General features: G+C 33.9%; 1 protein-coding gene across 2 annotated transcripts; it reads right to left on the minus strand.

Moving 5' to 3' along the window:
- On the minus strand, positions 1–17,491 carry LOC140769017 (MADS-box transcription factor 51-like). 2 transcript variants are annotated; one of them, XM_073109524.1, is made up of 5 exons: positions 17,125–17,491; positions 3,865–3,928; positions 2,653–2,714; positions 2,481–2,586; positions 1–386 (listed from the first exon to the last, which is right to left on the minus strand). In XM_073109524.1, exons 1-5 carry the CDS (start codon positions 17,310–17,312, stop codon positions 297–299), a joined length of 510 nt encoding a protein of 169 aa, XP_072965625.1. In that variant the 5' UTR covers positions 17,313–17,491; the 3' UTR covers positions 1–296. The 2 variants fall into 2 exon arrangements, with proteins under 2 accessions (XP_072965625.1, XP_072965627.1); XM_073109526.1 differs by having other exon boundaries at positions 2,481–2,577; positions 17,125–17,480.
- Between the last annotated feature and the right edge of the window lie 3,373 nt (positions 17,492–20,864).

Consider the following 20,864-nt stretch of genomic DNA (forward strand, 5'->3'; position numbering starts at 1 on the left):
GACACAGAGAGGGAGGATTCTAAGACTTTTAGTAGTGATAACAACATACAAGTCTTCTTGGCTTCCTTCATTGGAAAAGTTGTTATTCCTTTCCTTTTATATTTTTATTTTATTCTATTTTTATAGTAAGAAGGAAGCCAATTGCGTGCTTAATACTCTCCTCCTCCTCTTTTTTTTTTTTTTTTTAATTTTTAATTTTAATTTCTTTCACGGCCGTGGTGTCGTGCATGGCCACTCGGCGATAACTGATACCGTCGCATACTGGCACGTGTCGACACTTGGATGGGCCGAACGAGTCACCCGCTAATCTTGTGATCCCTCGCCGCACGACTCCTCTTCCTTCGGTTTTCTGCAACAGCAGCGGCTTCTCTATCTGTCATTGCCTCCTAAAAGTTCAAACAATTCACCAAAAGAGAAAAAGATATTAATGAGAGAGGTTAAGTTCTGTAAGAAAGCAACTCTAACAACCATCATATTTACAGAAGCAAGCAACAATGGATGAGAACAAAGTGATAAAAAAAAAGAGTTTAGATCTTAGTAGTTTGTTTCTTTCCTCTTTAATTTCTTGTTTCAGCCATCAGTTTTAGGCAACAAGCAATCTGAGGTCATGATTTTGTCATTTGAAGCTGGTATGTGACTGCATTTTTATGTCCTTTGATTGGAGTTGCAGCATGTTTGTTCCTTATCTCTGACATTTTTCTAACTAGAACAGTCTCATAATGTGAGAGAGGGTAAGGCAATTAGGTAAGAAAACTAGATGAGTAATATTGTTAGGTAGCAGTACTACTATATGGTAAATACTAGATACCCTAAGTTGTCAGAGACGCTAACATAACATATGACAAAGTATAGACAACACCTAGATGTAACTCCTTATAGTTAGAATTTTCTTCTATATCTTGATATCTAGGTGCCAACAGATACAAGATACTCCAGTTTTTTCATGGGTCCTTCACACCCACATTTGTTTAAAATCATCTCCAGCTATTAAGAAAGTGCATCGACTCTGTCGATGGAGATAAAATAATTTGGCAAGGGTTTGCACTGCTACATATATGCAGATGCCAGCATATAATGCTAAAACATGCTACCATACTTCTAACCAGCAGTAATCACTATAGAAATATGTATCTAAATTAAGAGGACATTTGGAACAGTTTAAAACTTTATTATACCTAAATCGGCAATGTGAATCTAGCAGTACAAATATTTAACTATTATATAGTTCAAGAAGCATATCCAATTACGTAATTTATTGTTAGCAGTTAGAAAGCTTGAGTAGTGAAAGTATACATGGTGAGTAAATTGAAACAAAAACATCGTGATAGTTAACATCAATTAGTACAGCACCACAAGCCAATATTTCTAGGAAATATGATAAGTGGAAAAACAAAAGTTTCTAGACTCCAGTTGATTGTAGGATTCATTACCAGAGTTTCAAGTAGCATAATACTATAATGCAGGAATGCAGGAAACAAAAATCCTTTTTATGTCAACATATATAATTTCTCATACAAGTGCTTAAATAGCTAGTTAGACTAGTCCCATCCATGCAATAAAATGAGTTTGCCTTGTACTGCCATGATTTAATTTGATAGAGGCTATGTCATATTAACAGGAACAGTGACAAAGTTTACATAGGAACACACAGCTTTTAATCATTTGCAATCTAGTTTATATATGGTATCCACTAACAAATATTTACCTCGACCATGTTAGCTTGAGATCAAAGCCCAAATCTACTAAAATAGAACTGGCTGATTTGGTAAATTTGGATCGACTATACAGGCTTTATACTGAATACGCTAGTTTGCATTTATCTTTCCTTTTCAAATTAGAGATTTCGTGTTTAACAAAGTATAATAAGCTGATATATATTAGCTGTATGGGACCAATTAAATGTAGACATAAGTAGATCTAACAATTTATCAGTGCACCAAATATAATTGGTGTTGCTTAAGCATCTGAGAAGAAATTAACCTAGTAGGGAGCCATCCATTATGAGTCCATGACAACTGAGAAGATAATTATGAACAATATCAATTGGATGTACATGAATTTCCTGTAGGATAGTAAATTGAGTACCGTCGTTATAACTCTGTATTGAACAGTTGCATTCTGAGTTAACAACACTCAAGTTTTACAACTCAATGTAGGTTCTACATGCAAGACTAATGAATTCAAGTTATAACACAGAGCAACTTATAGTTTTGAAGTCTTGTTGAATTGTAAATCCAAATCCAGACAATGGTATGATGCATTATTGAGGTTTGTTTTTGACATTAGAATCCCATTTTCAGGTTGTTAATAGGTTAGTTCATGAGAATGTTGATTGTCATATATATACTTCTTATATTGAAAAATAAATATCTGTTAGTTGGGCATAGCTATTATATTATCGGTTATGAACCAGCAGTATAAACATTATGCTGTCAGTAATAACCCTCACGAATTAGTACAAAGTGCAACATAAATCTGACCTTCCTTGATCTTGTCTTTGTTAATGCATCATGTAATACTTTCTCCAGTTGTCCAAGTTCATTAGCATCCAGCTTATCAACATTTATTTTATGAGACCTGCATAAACTTTAAACTTTAAACTGGTGAATTAGCATGTTATGTTGCAAATATTGTAGACATCCTTATATATACCAGTCAGAAATCTCCATTAGCTTGGTTTTGATATTTGAGGAAGATATATTTTCTTCATTGTTCTGCAATAGCACAAGGATATTTTGCAGAATGATTATTAGCTGGTTAAATCAAATAATACAAATTTAGGGGCAGGGTGGGAAAACAATTAAGTGCAGAAAATTGTTGAGTATTTCTCAAGAACAACTAGTTTTAACTAAGCTGGCATAGAGTCTGTGATAAGCAGAATGAATTTGTACTCTGCCACTCATTGCAGAGAAACAAAATTCACTTCCAGTCATGTCTTTAGGTAAGATTGCAATGAGAATAAGTACTATTTTTTCTTGCTTTATAATTTTTTCATACATAAGTAGAACAGTTTCCTGCTAGAAAGAAATGACAGATAAGAAATTTCATGGAATTAAATACTTATCATGATGACATATTATTCTTAATTATTATCAAACAGTTCACTGGTATTACAGTGTTCTCCTATCCACAAGCATTTGCATCATATGGATGGCAAGTTGAAAATTTTGCCAAGTATCTTGTGTCAAGAGGTATGCTGTCTTCTCTTGCTTATGATATAAGCGCCAATATGATGTGTCAAATGGCTTCATACTATCAAATTATTTGCACTAAAGCACACTAACATAATATGATGAACTGTACTTGTATCAAATCATCAGGCAAGGTTTTGTTAAGAGCACTAGTCTAAGTGGAAAGGACTAGTAAATAGTTGTTGAATAGGCTTTAGGCAAAGTTGCATCTCCACCAGATAAAAGACAACTAAGTAATGTTGTGATCCTTTATCATTTTGTTTCCCCTGCTTCAGAAAAAGAATGCTGCCAAAAGAGGCTAGCTGTAGGTGAGGCGGATTTGCTTGTCATTCAAAATTGAGGCTAATGGTCTAATTAAAGAGAAAATAACAAATGTTTATTTCAAATCATTCACCAAATAAACAAGCTATGAATTCAAAATTCAAAAACTGGAGCATGTTTCTTCATGAAAGATAACTGGAAATGTAAATAGGCATGTTGAACATTTTGTTTGGCATTTACAGGCCACCAGACTGTATTCCTGTTCAGTGGTGCAAATTCATTTTTTATTCAACATTCTTATACCATTAAACACTAGTTAAATTCTTAAGTTTATTAATTAATATTAAAAAGTATGAGATAAATTCTGTAAATAAAACGTAAAAGAGAAAAGTGATCAAAAAGAAGCTTTTACCTCTTTGTTGTCAATATGCTCTGCTCTTGTAAATTGCTGGTAACGCCTAACTGTGTCTCCAATGCTGGATGAGAAGTGTTGTGTAAGTTTATCACTGCTTGTAGTTCATAGTGGCTCCAATATAGAATATCACAATGTTTTATCCTTTGATCAATAGGAAACAACGATCATATGCATGGTTTGCAAAATTGGCCAATCCTGGATTGACCGATTTGGATTGGGATTGGCCATAACTGATATTGATCCTGATAGGTTTTGATATGGGATCAACTAATCTGTCTCAGCCATATTTGTTGAAACTTGTTTGGATCGGTCGAAACTTAACCAAAACGAAATCTTTTAAGATTCAGGTCAAATCTAAATAGATCTTACCTACGAGACATTAGTAATTAATACCCTAATTGTATTGTTTTCAACATTTTCAATTTTACTAATATTTTGAAAGATCGCATAGGTGGCGGGCGGTCACCCTACAGCCTAACGCCTAAGTGGAAGAGAGGTGACAAAGCAGTCTAGTATTTTTATTATAAAAATAATAAATAAATAAATATACATATTACATATATTTAATATATATTATACACTTATATGTAAGTTGACCAACACAGTATATACAAAAAATATGATAGTGCACTATACCAAAATACTAAATAACATGATCACAATTCACAACTATAATAATCACAACAATAATGTCCACAATCAACTGATTTAAAAATAGGAAGACATATCAAGTACTAATTAATTACTGATTTAAAAACAATAAAACAGTAATCAATAACTAATTGCTGATTACTAACTCTAGTTTATTCACATTTCAAATTCCTCTAATCAACAACTATATACTTAATTTGCAGGTAATTAGTAAATCCTCCAATTAATAATGCAAGATAGTGAAAAAAATAGTAATTCACCAATCTTAATACAATAATTCATAAACTAATTAACAATTAGTTTCTCTGATTAATTCTTATAGCCTCTTACTGTAGTAGATTAAGAGTAATTGAACATTTAAGCTCAAGATAATTAAAATTTAAAAATAGTAAAACACTAAAATTGTAGAGAGCGAGAGTGAGTGAGAGAGAGTGAAAGAGAGTGGGAGAGTGTGTGAGAGAGAGAGAGGTACCATCCATTGTGAGGGAGACTGAGAGAGTGGGAGAGAGACTGTCGTCACTTTGTGACTGGTCGCCACCTTCGCTGTTGTTGGCCGTCGAAGAAATTTTTTTTCCAAGGGTTTTGGTGTGAAGAATAGAAGAGGCGAGCGAGAGGAGAGCAGCAAGTGAGAGAGAGAGAAGCGAGCGATGATTTTTTTAGTAAAGATTATTTATTAAAACGCGACCTGCTTCACTTCGACCAGCATCAAGAAATGGCAGGCTGCCATTCGCCAACGCCAATTGGCTTAGTAGGGTAGATGGTGCACCGCCCCATTATGGAGGCCGTCTTTTTCGTCATTAAAAACACTAATTTTTACCTTCTATCTCACACTTCATTGAGCTTATCTGACTGCTGAGCTGGTGAGCCCTTCCGACTATTCTATATTTTGGTGAATTTGAATGAGTATTTTTTTCTTTCATTTTTTTCCTAATTTTTTCTCATTCTTCTTCTCTTTCTTACTCACTTTTTTAATTTCTCTTTTTTACTATTGCAAAACAAAAGTTAAGAGAAGAGAGATCCCTCTCTTCATTTCACTTTTGCAATAGTAATTTACAAACATAAAAATTCACCAAATTCAGCTCGAAATTCATCACAATTTTCAGTGAGTTTTTTCTTTGGTTATCAATGTGACTAATTATTATTATTTTATTTTTTTTAAATATTTAGAAATTTCCCTATATTTTTTAATAATATTTAAAATTTTATGTAATAAAAAAAGTTTGATCCGATACTGATGGTTAATACAACCGATATAGCGGATACGACCAATATGTATTGTTTTTTTCTAGCGGTTGTTTTTTGCCGATCCCAATTATGAGTTTTTAAACCTTGATTATATGAATATACTTTCTCATCATAGCCCCAATTGACACTATTTTTATATAGCAGGTTAAGATTATTCCTTCCATTGATATTGTCAAGTCACTAGGTGAATAGATTAAATTTGATCAATGAGAATATGTGCTAAAACAAGGGAAACTCAACCTAGAGACTAGAGAGAATCCAATATTAATAAAACTTGGTACATTGGAATATATAGTCATAAAACAACAACATTATAAGCAGTGTAATCATGGAAAGTTATCTAGGTTTGTTAAAGATTATAGAGTCTTCTACTTGAGTTACTGACTACACCCCCAAACTGGAAATCTACTTCAATCATCTTCCCTTAGCAATGAAAGGCTTCTTCCCTAATTTGTGGCATGTCAACACAGGAAGAGGACATCTGGTGATGAGGACATAAGGAACAAGTGAGTCAAGTAATTAGCTTCATCCTTCCTCCTCTCATTCTATTCTTGGGTTTCTATTATACAAATGACCGTGCCAACCATGCTGACAAGACGACAGCACAGTGGGTGCCAACAAGGAGGCAATTCTTTTTTCTTGTTTTGGTTTCAGTTTTGAAACCTAGAAAAAAATGAAAAATTTGCACCTAACAGAGTAGTTTTCAATTGACAACAAATTGAAATCAAGGCCAAAACTAGCATCTTGTAAGTTGGCTTGTACTGTTACACCTCAGATGGAACTTCAAATTGTCTTTTACTGTTATACTTACATCAGATACAACAGGTAGGTAATAGTGTAGATAATCATGCAAAACTGGTAAGAGCAATAACTTAGAATCAATATTCTTTTTTATAGATTAGGTAATTTTTGCTACATAATGAAAAAATTTCAAGTTATTTAATGTCCACATGAATACACTGTGTGTTCACTTTCTTCTCACTAGTTCATTACCATAGGATAAAGCCATCATTTTGACCTCTTTTGCTTCCTTATTCTCCGGTGGTGTTTCCCTTGGTAGGGCAAAAGATAAAATCTTGCCATTAAAAGCTTAATACAGTTGATTTTGGGCCTTCGAGAAGTAAAAGGGAACAAATCAACACAACACTAGCTAATGGGAAGAAAAGAGAGAAGCTCCGATGAGAAAAGAAGGTTATATACATAGGAGAATATACCGAACTGTAGGAAGGCTGTAGAAAAGGGAGATAGTAGAGATGAAGACGTCATAAGGAAAGCTTTTTAGTTTTTACATGTCCAATTGGGAACACTCAGATTTTTGGGGCTTATACACAATGCAGAGGTGGCATCTTGCAACTCCTATCGGGAGGTCTGTCTAAGATCTCTAATAACTCATGATGTGGACTGCAGGTTGAAGCAGAATGATTGTGTCGATCGGTACTAACCGTGTCGATGGAGTGTCAGTACTCAACACAGGGTTGTACCATGTGCCAAGTCGTGCTGATCAGTACGAGTGTTTGCCAGATTGGCACAACAACCTAGTGTCAACCCATGTCGGTCGGTCATGACCATTTTTTTTATGTGCACTTTAATAACTAATTTGGGATCTACAAATAATGGACGTATCTTAATTTTGCTAGTTCTATTATTTATAAGGATATTTCCGCATAGAACTAACATTTTGAATCAAAAGAAAATTTTGATTTCCAAAAAATTTCCCCAAATTTCAAAAAAATATGAAATTAATCTATCAAATCCACTTAGATTGGGTTATTGGTATAATTTAGATTAACTCCATACGAGTTGATCTGAATCCAAATTTTATAATTTTTAGCTAAAATTCCGTCATGATTAGATTTTCTCTAAATTTTTCCAAATTTCAAAAAATCCAAATTATTATGTTAAGCAATACGTGCTTTAGGTTAGTTCCCATATGAGTTCTCTAAGATTCAAGCAATGTAGACCATGATGAGCTCTCCCTAGGATGAAGGCTATTCTGATACTAATGCCTTCGGCATTTGGATAGCTATTCTCCACATCTCTTTGATATGAGCAAAATACATTCTTTCACGTCTTGTTCGACCCAAGCAAAACGCATTCTTTCACACCAAACCTTTTTGGATATTTATCATTTGACCTACATTTTGCCTTTAATGTTTTAAAAATATCTCAAAGCTAACTTCAACCTAACAGCAGCAAGTAGTTGATGGAATAGAGAATATTCCTATACTTTGAAAAATAAAGAACTAAATCTATAAAATACCCCACCTCTGACTATAAAATTCGTCTCCCTTTAATTATTACCTACAAGTTTAAAAACTTATTTTAAGAGTATTAAGGTCATTTTATATTTACAGTTCTTTTAACTAATTTATATAGTAATTATTCTTTAAGCCACTGTTCACTTTAGGAATAATTTTTTTGTTATTCTAGGATATATCAGCTTATTCTAGAATAATCATATTTACCTCATTTTAGAATATAAACACTATTTATTAAAATTACATCTTATATTACAAACTAACTCAATTACTAAATTTTTCTTAGTATTTATCCTATCAACCTATTTTATATCCAATCAAAGGGTATTCATAATGATTTCATAAAAAATAACATATTTTGCCATCTTTTTATTCACTTTATATAACATCCAAGATAATTATTACTCTTTTTCTAAAATACAAGTGAATATAAGAATCGTTATTCCTAGAACAAAGACACTCATTTTAAAAGTAATAAAAAGGAATACCTATTCTAATTGATCTTATTCCTAAAGTAAACGAGGCCTAAAAAAAACTATTGTTAAGGTGTGAAGCATCAAAAACAAAATGCAATTGTCAAATGATAAAAATCCATATGATCCAATGTGTATAATAGAAGACGCAAAATGTAGTTTGTGCAACAAATTTAGATACATACTAAAATAATTCTAAAAAAATTGTTGGATTTAATTAATAATTTGAAGAATTTAATAAAGTATAATAAGAAAATGTGAAGGCTTTTAATGCTTTAAAATGGTACATTATTTAAATATAATATCTAAAAGTTAGCAAATATGTCAACCACTAATCTAGTGTTCAATGAAAATATTTAATAGGATGTGATAAAAATTGAAATAATATTGTATATATATTTATACAAAATCAAATATAAAAGTATGGATAATAACCGTATATATCTCAAAATTAAAAACAATACACAATTATATAAGATTTATCTTATTTGGTACTTAAGAATATATATTTATACATAATTTAATATAGATATTTATCACAACGTGCTACTTGAGCATATTACCATGAGCTTCAGCAGATATTTATTTGTTGCATGAACATGAGGGTATTAAGGCCTTGTTTGGATATGGAATAAACATAGATTCAAACTAGTATAGTGAGGGTTATACTGGTTTAGATAGTCAAGAAAGAAGGTGTAGTGAGTTCTTTTACATTAAGGGGAAGGTCAAAGTTGGAGGAGAAGTTGGCACCTTTGTGGAGATCTTGATGTCTCTAAAGAGAAAGGGATTGCTTCTGGAGCTGCAAGAAGTGGCCCTTATGCATATGCAACATATAGTTATCATAACCAACGAAATATTCGAGAAAAAATAGAAACCTCTCATAGGCACATTTCCCTCAATACAGCATATAGTTATCATATGCATATGCAGTGTGGGCAGTTTATATGCGTGCCCTTATGCATATTCAATCCACAATTTGAACACAGTTTATCCAACAATAGTTATGTGGTTGCATAAGTAGCCTGTGCAATTACTTTTTAAAATTATGAATGGATGTTCTGCAAAAGCAAAAGGACGAAGATAGTAGATGTGAGCAATGTTCTATTCTCAAAATGAAGTTTTACTGCAACTCTGCAAGTATTGTCACATGGCCAAAGGGATTCATCAACCTCAATTAATTGGGGAATGATTCTACAAAAAATGATTACTTGTCATCTGATTTTATTATTGCTCTAGGTTTCTTTATTTGATAATAAATGGTGGAAAGAAAGTGGTAGAAGTTTCTAGTGAAGTCACCTTGTAGTAGGTACTCATAACCTAATTGTGTTTGATAAATATTGAAGGTGTTTAGAAAAAGTAAATAATTATGACAATTAATGATGACATACAATTAGGGGTGTAAATGAGCCGAGTTGGAGCGAGCTGGAAAAGCTCAGCTTGGCTCAGCTTTGCTCCAGCTAGGGGTGAAAACGGGTCGGATTAACTCCGACCCGACCCGCTATCCGACCCGACTTGGATTGGATACGGATTCGGATACGGGTCGGATATATTTTTCGGATTCGGATACGGATATCGGATATCCGTTTACCCGCATATTTTTTTAAATGATTTACAGTTTTTAGTTTGCTTATTTAAATAGTAAATATTAATATTGTTACTAATAATACTTTATATATTAGTTATAGAGATTAATTTCTCTAATTTTATATATTTGACATACAAAAAAATTATTTATTGTAAAACTTTTAATAATTTTGTGTTAATTATATCTAAATAAAATATTATAATTATTTTAAATTCAATTAATCTGATCCTTTCTCTGAAAATTATCCGTATCCGTTTAGTTAGGATATGGTTTTAAATTTTACTATCCGTCTAATATCCGTATCCGAATCCGTATCCGAACTAAAAATATGAATCCGGATATGGGTTGAGCATTATCCGATCCGTATCCGATCTGTTTTCACGCCTAGCTCCAGCTTAATGGCTCGTAAGCAATCCATAGGATGCAGCTCGATCCCTTGCTAAGGCAAACTCCTTCCAACTACTGACGGCGCGAAATCCTTTCAAGAAACTTCTCGCCCAGACTGGCACCAGCGAGAGCGATTTAATTGCATTGTCAGCTTCACTCGGAGATTCGAGCCAAACATTAGTGTCTAGGACTTTGACGTGACATTGAGTAACGTAGACTCGATGGCGAATCGAGAGATGTCGCCACAAGAGGAAAGGAAGGAAGGGGAGATCTCACCGACGAAACGGCTGTCAAAGGTGAGGATGGTGACGGACGTCCAATCGACAAGGGCTTGGCAAATGAGGCCAAGGGAGGAGATGGTGAGAGAGTTTGGGGAGGAGATGGTATTAAAAAGGATCGTTGGTTAAAGTTTTTGGACCTCAACGATGAAGCGAGAGATCTCGCCATAGGAGGAAAGGAGGGAATGGGAGATCCATCGACAAAGCGGCTGTCAAGGGTGAGGATGGCAACAGACATCCCGTCGGTGAGGGCTCGACGGAGGAGTGGAATAGCATAGATGGCTAGGTCATGGAGATAGGCAAAGAAGACGAAGGTGCGGATGGGGCCAAGGGAGAAGATTTTGAGAGAGTTTGCGGAGGAGACAATATTAAAAGGGATTGTTGGATAGGGTTTTTATTATCATACTATCTGTTAGATCTTAGATCCAACGGTGCTAGCCTGTTATATGTATGATATACGAGCCTAATCGAGCCGAGCTTGAGCGAGCTAATGCTGGCTCGACTCGACTCGATAATACATTCGAGCTTAAAAAATCACCCCAGCTCCAACTAAATTAGAGCTCGAGCTAAGCCTCATGAGCCCACAGGTTTTTTTGGGAACCCTACATACAAAAAAAAAAAAAAAATGGAAAGCGTCACTCAATTCCCTTTAAAATGGAAGTGGAATACGTTTTTATTAAAAAAATTTTGTGGCTTTAGAAAAGTAGAAAAACTTACTCTCCACCTTCTCCATCCAAACATCATAAAGTAGTGCACTTTCAGAAAATTGACATTTTTTTTCCTACTTCCTATCAACCAACACAACACCTTAAGAGAATTTTTATTTACCTAGATATTGGAAAAGCTTATGCTAATATGAAGTAAAATTTCTTGGTGATGTCATGGGTTGGAGGGCTTTCTAAGGGAATTAAGGTATATTAGGTTATCACATCTGCTTTCTCTGGCTCAACTTTTGCATTCTAAATCGAGTAACTACTTCTTTCATGAAAAAAATATCTTAGATAGAAGGCTTCTTGTTCCCCTTAATGTTTTAGAGTTATTGAATGTCGACTCAACGTAATGCATGAACAAGATTTGATATATCGATTATGAAATAAACAAAACTCTTATGTCAAGGTTGATAAGATGAAGGCACCTTTGCGAATATATACTGTAATCATGTTTTGACGAAGATATAAGAATGGAATGTTTTTGAACTATAAATTAGGCTACCTCTTTATGAAAATAAGCTAATAAAGATAAAATTGCACATCTGAAAATGTGGCAAAATGAATCAAATGACTAAATAGCCTAGCAAAGTAAGCTGACCAGATTCTATCGTAGATGCTGAGCCTCTTTCTATATATATATTTTTTCTTACACTCTTAACTAGTTTCAAATGAGATTTTGGAAGGTTACTGTAAAGATGTTACTCTGAACAATAAAAGACTGATGGATTGAGAGCTGAAGCTTTAGCTTAGGAGCTCTAATTAGACAAGAAGCGCACACAAGCATAGAGGTTGGGCTAACTAGAATGAGAATCAATGAATGGCAACATGAGATTCCTTGAACACCCTCATACTGAAAGAGGGATCGAAGGTAGAGTTGAATTCTCTTCCATAAGCTGGTCCTGCCTATGGAGGATTGTTTGATAGTTGGTCAATCAAGATTGCATAGATAACCCATAATCCATAATCATCATGAATTTTAATGTGAATTTAGGGATCTTTGAGGTGATCAGTCTCACTCTTTCAAATATGCCATTTTCCCCTACCTAGCTTATCTCCAATTTGATTTAAGTACCTGACAAAGCAAATCAGGAGCATGGCCAGACCAAGAATGGAAAGATGCCATGTTTGACTACCATGAATTGTAAAACATGATGATTTAGAAAGCGGTAATGCTTTTGCTTAGGGGAGCGAGATATGTTGGGACAAAAGAGCTTGCATAACTCAAGTATCATATGGTGAGATGGGAAATCCAATATAGAAGATCTATGGATGATTTCTAATGCAGGAAGAACAGAAGCTATTGAGAACTATTGGACAAGCAAATGTTATGATGCATGAAGAAAATGATTAAGTTAAACAAAGGTTTGAAACGTAAAGAGATTTATCTAATGAACTCATTATGTCTACTCTTGGGTCGTGGAGTGTTTCTACAACTATTGAGGTAGAAGGTGTATATTGAATTGAGGCCTTTTTATGGCTTCATCTATAATACTTTGGCAAAGCTGAATTGAATTAAGTGTATATTGAATTGAGGCCTTTTTATGGCTTCATCTATAATACTTTGGCAAAGCTGAATTGAATTAAAGAAGGAGGGTCAAGAGGCAAAGATATGTTAGTATGTGACAGAAAGGAGTCCAAAGCAAGTGGCAAAGGAATGGATGTTGGAAAGCTGCCTCATTACATCCATCCTGCCCATCCGGCTTGGAAGAGATAAGAGTTGGGAAAACAACCTGCCCATAATATTAGAGCTATGTTTCTCTGCTAGGAGGCTAGGGCACTGTGGAAGTTAGGTCTCAAAAAATGTGAGCAAGTTATTTATATTGTTAGAATATAAAAGAACAATGTTTTGTTCTTTAACAAATTAAGTTTTTAGTATAGTTGGTGAGTTAAATAGTAGCAAAGTAGGAAGTCCTAGTGCAATTTTCTCCATAGATTTTTGTTATGTTTTTCATTGTCAATATAACAACATCCACCTATTTAAGTCAAGTGTATTTCTTGAGTAGTTGGTGAATAACATATATAATATAACACTAAAATCTTGTTAATTGATATACAATGCTATTAGGCCTTACAAAAAAAATCAGGCTATAGAATTTAAGGTGTTAAGAGAAAGATGTAAATTGATAGCTCAAATAAGACTTTCTTATACCCGTTTGACTCTTTACATTGTTGTCTTAATTACTAATAATTTGAGGTACTGTAAGCACATTGTGTCGAGAGTGACATTGCGAAAATTGAGACTATCAATTAACCAGTTCACAAAGTGCAACTGTAGCATTCTCGCATATTAAAGTTTCCTATTACCAAAATATTTAGGTCCGCAATATAAATGAAGTGCATTTACAAGCTGTGAGACAATTTCATACATCTAGAATCTAGATATAGGAATCATAACCTATAGGGACATACCTAGATAAATTGTGATTCAATTGCTTCAAATTGACTTGTATTATTGGACCAATTGATTGTCTTAGTCAATCTAGCTTTTCTTAGTTTGATTTGGATAATTTGTTTCCACTATTGAACTTGTCTACGTTACTAACAATTTGAACTAAGCTAACATGTGGGAGCTGTCTACAGCAACTTAATTGACCCATAAAATCACCATCAGAGTAGGTCACGTTTAGATATATTAACCTTTATTACTGCTATATATATTGCAAGAGTCATGATAAGATCTGAGGATTGCTTTTCCAGAATATAAGGTGCTTAGACACCCTAACATAACTAATAAGGTTCATGTTCAAGGTCTATGCCAATCATCAATCGATATACCCCTAGTTGAGAACATCAATCCTTTGATACTTAGTTTCTGTATCTTGATTATAATTCTACGCTATTCTTGATTTATTTTATGGTCCTTAGTTTTGTAGGTCATAAAAATAAAATAAAAAAGCTAACTTTGTATCAGATTTAGTTAGCTCTTCCAACATTAGAGTATCCTTCTCTTCTTCCCAATGAAGTCTGAAGCAGACATACATGGAAAAAATAAATGTATTTGCGACAGCAGCCACAACATACACAAAACAAAGAGTGCAGCTAGAGAAATAACTAATTCTGGAGCAAATAATTAACAAATATTAGTATATTACATAGCAGAAAAGAAAAGAGAATACAGGTAGATAAATAACTAATTCAGTTGCAAATAATTAACAAATATTACATGATAAAAAAAAAAAGAAGGCAAGAATTAAAGGAGCAACTTTACTAACAATACTTACAATATGAAAAACTTCATTCAAAACCAAGGACCCATTGCATATAGGGTCCTCAGTGCTTGGAAATGGCCAGTGGTGGAGCGAGAATTTTGGCAAAGCTATCAAAGTCACATAGATTCAAGAAATATTTAAAGTACTTAAAATTTAATAAAAAAATTTATTAAGACCAACGAAGTTTAGGTCTAATCATGATCAGTAAATGATTAATCCTCATGTCTATAAATCAGCAAAAATTAAAATTGGCCCTAGGGGGTTCATTTATTGAAAGTTTTGTATTGTTTTTAATTATTAACTTTTTTTATGTAATTTTCTCTAGTTCAATATATGATCAGACATGAAATAATAGTCACACGATTAAATAAAAACTAATTGCAATAAATAAATAAAAAATTTAGTACACATTAAATTTTCACCTATGATTAAATTATTTAATCATTGTTATCACTTGCGTTGATGATCGATCTAACAAATGCATTGCGCTTCAAGAAAAAAAAATTATCAGTGAGAAAGGTGATCTATTCTTTTATATTCTACTATCATCTAATTTAGATAGATATGTTCTAGTTTAGAAGGTTTAGATTAAGATAATAACAGACCACCTAAGAAATAATATTTGGACCCCACTTCATTGGATTGGATTGGATTGGATTGGATTGAAGGGAGAATGAACCCTAGCAGCATGGAGCGAGTAATTAGGGACATGCACGAGTAAAACGGGCACCAATTAAAATATAAGAAAATTAGTAAAAGATACAAAATAAATTATGGCAGAAATTTGTGGAACCAAAGAGGACATTTTTTTCATAATTTGAGTAGTGTGCCCCGTCGGCCGCCTCACTTAGGATTTAAGGAGAGGGGTGCCCCCTAGTGGAGATGACTATTTCATAGTTATTTGAACCAGCATCTACTAGAGTTCAAGTCACTAGTTATTTTATTTTGGAATTATTGTAAATATTTAAATAATACGTTATAGTTCTAAATATTCTAAGAACTAAAAATCATATCTATAAAAGCAACATAATTGTATTTCTTAAATTATTTAGCCATGTATAAACTAACATTTAATTCTGAGTACATCAAATCATATTTGTACAAAGTCAAATCTTAATTACACTTTTAACTTTTTTTAATATAATTACTTTAATTTTAGGACTAAATTACCCTTAGAGTAATTAGGAACAATTAGGTAACTTTGAAAAGAAAAAAAAGAGCAACCCAATCAATTCACATAAACTCATCCGAGTTGCACATTTCATTGGTTGAATTTTGTCGGATTCACCAATTTTTATTGGGTCAATTACATTAGTCCGATAAAAAAAGGGAACCACTTGGTGGTCGGATCACAGATTTACCAATCTAGTGCCGTCCGGTCCGATTATAATAACTATGGGCTATTTAGCCTCTCCACAAGAGGAGGAGGTACATAGCCTCGTCTTAGCATGCATGCATATGCCACATGTGTTAACAACTTAACATCAATTACTGATGCCTCAGCAAATCTCACTCATGGTTCAAGTCCACCTACAAGCATGTTAACTTCTGTTGCATAGTTAAGTGTTAACCTTCTCACCAAGTAACATCTGTTACTATTGAGAGTATGCGATCTCCCAGAACATAAGAACATACAAGTTTGTGACATCTAACACTCAGCCTTACTTTCTAATTGAGCAAGCCATAATTGTTTCCAGGGCAAGGTGGGATTTCAACTTTTTGTGTATCTAAGAGTATCATTCTATATAAAATGAATTAGAAAGGAACGACGAGGTGCTTCTATGAGACAACAAAAGACTAAGTAGCCTACGTTGCAAAGTCGTTTTAGGATAGTGAAGTCCTGGTCTTTTCGGCAATCGAGTCGATCCTACCTATCCACTCTCTTCCAGGATATCATACAAAGCATAATAACACCTGATATACTTATTCTTACAACAGAAACCCTATCTAAGTCATAGATTCTATCTAATAATTACATGCAAACTCATGATATCGAAATGGCCGCATCGGAGAGTCACTTCATACATCCCTCAACGCATGCTACTCCAGACGAATTAAAGAATAGCAGTACAAAGAAAGTACAAGTCACCGGTAAGAATGGAGCATGCGAGCAGCTTCGACTATGTTTACACTTTACACTATATTAATAAATGCATGGAAATGGATATAACTAATAGCGCTCGACATGACCAGATATTTTATGATTACAAAATGAAACTAACACGTCGATCGGCAAGATACCCCAAATTTCTACGAAATAGAAGCAAAGGTGAGCAAAGAAGACTATAGGAGACGAGAAGAATCAATAGAATGGAGAATCCTTAATCATTCGACAACCTCGATTCCTTCTTCCCCTTTCTAGTTCCCTCGCCTAATTCAAACCCTAATCACCTCCCCGCCATTGCTTAGGATGATAACAAGATGGATAATAGCTAGGGTTTCTAAGAGGGGAAAGGCGTACCTGGAGCAGCTGGAGAACTCAAAGAGCTTGCCGCCGGGGGAGAAGACGATGAGGGCGACCTCGGCGTCGCAGAGCACGGCAAGTTCGAAGGCCTTCTTGAAGAGGCCGCTCCGGCGCTTGGAGAACCGGACCTGGCGGCTCGTCTTGTCCTCGATCCGACGCAGCTGTACCCTCCCCCGCCTCGCCATCCCAGCTGCCTCCACCGCTGCCGTTACTGGACTCCAAACCCTAACCCTAAACTTAACTCTACGAAGGAGGAAGGCAAGGCTTTTGAAGTGGAGGGGGCAGAGAGAGAGGGGGGAAGGCGATGGAAGAGGTGGTGGTGGTGGTGGTGGTGGAGGAGGAGGAGGAAGAAAAAGATGAGGCTGGATCGAATCGAGTGGGGCCCCCTCTCGCAAATCCTCTTGGCGTCGTTATCTTGGCACGCAAGAACAACGTATACTTGCATTTAAAAAGCTATTCTAACATTTAATGCGTATTTTACGTACAAGCCCCCGTCAGTTAGTTTTATTTAGAAATTACTCTCGTATTTTCCTTGGAAAATACCTGCAGACCTATAAATATGTGGACATGTAGGTGTCATTTTGCAAAATTTCTCCACTGGTTAGTTACCAGAAGGAAGATGACGGCCCAGCGTGATGAGCAGCGTGGCATCATAGAAAAATCGACAGGTGTCAAATATTATGTGGCATTTCAGGTGAGATGCAAAGGCAGAGGAAAGAGGGGATGAGGAATCTGGTCACCCGACCGAGCGCGTGGTCGGTGTGCGAGTTTCGAGAAACGACGACTCCCAAGGGGACAAACAAAAGATCGCAGAAATATATCCGCGATCGCGACTTCTTTTTACCAAATTAGCCCTCATCCAAAATTTATTTTTTAATCGAAATAGATTATGCTCAAATAAACAACCTATCAATATAATAATCTTAAAAAAATAAATAAAAGATAATAAGTCCACTGTCTTCTTATTAATTTATTATACATCATCAGCGTCTTAATAAGTGGCAACTAAAATAGCTGACATAAATTTAGCTGAATCTATTAATGTTCTATCTAAAAAATTTATAATAAGTATTTTACTAAAGTTATAGTGAAACAAACCTTTCTTCTATATTAAATTTTGACACAAGGTTACTCCGGTCAAAAATTCAAAGAGCACTTATTATTATACCTTTAGTATTTTCTTAGAGGTCTAAACTCGTTAGATTTTAGATTTTAATTGAATTAAGCTCAAGCCGAAATGGTAATGGCTATGCATATATCTGGTTCGACACATAATACATGCATATATTTTTATTATCTTTTTAGTCTCATATTAAATATTTAGTAAGCTAAATATTAATATATAGATATATTTTTATGAAAGATAATTAAAATATCATCGTATAAATAATTATATTTAGCCTAATAAAATAATTAAAATATATTTTATTCAAGCTCGATATTTTGAGAAGCTACTAGTGTGCGAAAATGTGGACAGCGTAGACTATTAATTAGAATAAATGATGTGAATGTTATTGGCAATGTATGTATGAAAACACCAATATTACAGTAGCTGTGATTTCGACGTATCGAGGCGTCTGAACTGAATTTTATTAGCTGAAATCTTTTGACCGTGTTCTGCAGCACCTCGACCCGCACGTGGGTTTAGAAAAGTTAATAACATTTCTAATATAAAAACTAATATTATAAATATATCTAGGGTTTAAATGCAAATTATTGGGTATTTTATTTTTAATATTTTTTTATAAATCATACTTAATATTTTATTTATTTTGTGATTCACATCCCACTCGTCTTTCAGGATTTCATAACCCGTCTCTTTATTTTCTCATATAATTCTCGTTTAATATTCTGTCGTTATTTTGACTAACTAATGTTGAGTAAGTTACTTAAATATTCCTACTATTCCCTTTTTTTTTTATAATATTTCTTCACTATCTTTTTCACCTATCTCCTCCACCATCGCTGTCCACCACTACTTTTCATCATTTTCCTCTGTCATCTTCTCCTCGTCCTCTTCTTCTTCTTTGGGAAAAAATAGATGACGAAGAAGATAGTGATAATTTATTTATATATTATAATAAAATATATTTTTTTAAGATCATTTAAGTTAATTTAAAATATTAAATGAGAATGATTAAAAAAAATAAAGGATCGAGTTATAAATTTTTTAAAAATAAGACTGTAAATTATAAAATAAATAAAATATAGAGAGTAATCTACGAAACTATTTAATTTTCAAACATATCTGCCCTCCATTCCCAAAGAATCTACAGTACCTACTTTGACGTTGTAGAGCATTGACGCACGTTTTACGAAGCTAGTGGAACTCCTATTCCATTAAAAGAGCACGTGACGTCAGGATTCGTCCCCGATCAGTTTCAATATTAAAGTCCAAACCGCGGTTGATGCGGTGTCTCGCGGAGCACCGTATGACCTGGCGGATGGCTATCATTGCGAAACAGCTCTCCATCCCTCCATTCTGGTTTTCGCGATTCGGTGGGCTGTTCCTTGAATTTTTGACAAAAATATTACTAAAATATAAAATATTTACCAAACTAGGTCTGTTTTAAACTATTTCTTTAAACTATTTCCTTGAATTCATTTAAACTATTTCTCAAACTATTATTACAGTAAACTCGCTGTCTAGTCTGTTTTTAATTGTTTCCGAAAAACTGTTATAGAAATTGATATATTTTAAAAATCATACCTTATATTTTATCTATTTTGTTATTCATATCTCATCTTTGACGATTTTATAACTTAATCTCTTTTTTTTCTTTATAATTTTCATTTAATACTTTGACGTTATTTTGACTAACTAATATCGATCAAATTACTAAAATATTCTCACCACTATTTTTCCTCTCCTAATCACTTCTCTAAAGAAGGCATAAATAATTAGATATTTAAAATTATTTTATATATTATAACGGAATATTCTTTTGTTGGTATCGTTTATACCAATGGAGAGTGTTTAATGAGAATTATATAGAAAAGATAGGTGTGAGATTACAAAGACGGCTGTGAATCACAAAATAGATAAAATATAAGGTGTGATTGTAAAATTCTCTAAAAATTGCCTAGACAATAAATTTTTTTCACCATTGTTTCTATATAAATAGCTTTCACATAAAGCAATTTCTTCTCTTAAGTACTAGCTTATGAATATCTAATCGCCTTACTTAGGATATGATGATACAACTCGATCCGTATAGGCTCTACTCGCGACATTAGGTTTATTTGGATAAGTCTATTTATCTAGTTAATTTTTGCTTAAAGAAATAAAATGAATTTTTACTAGGGGGCGTTTAAACGCAAGCATCGCATTCGAACGGGTTATGCAAACGCCTGCACGCGTTCACAAAAATAAAGAACGCAAATTGTGCATTCAAACGGAATCAAGCCATTTGAACGCTATCGTTCGAATGCCTGCATACGTTTGCAACGATAAATAATTGTAATTCCGCATTCGAACGCACCGTGATAAAAATTGTTAGTTTGTTAGGGTTTTCTAACTTATTTGATAGATCCCTAGGGTGAGCCTCTATAAATATGTAGACGAAATTCTAATTAGAATTTATTTAATAATTAAAAACGGCATTGTGCATTTATCTCCTTCTCCACTTGCTCTAGCCATTAGTGCCCTCTCCCACCTCCTTCCTTCCACCGTCCAAGTCTTTGGTCAGTTTCCTCTAACTTCTAATCCCCCTCTGCTTCAACAATTTCTCTCCCTT

The sequence above is a fragment of the Typha angustifolia genome, chromosome 10, assembly GCF_048772165.1.
Source record: "Typha angustifolia cultivar Huaian chromosome 10, ASM4877216v1, whole genome shotgun sequence".
NCBI lineage: Eukaryota > Viridiplantae > Streptophyta > Magnoliopsida > Poales > Typhaceae > Typha > Typha angustifolia.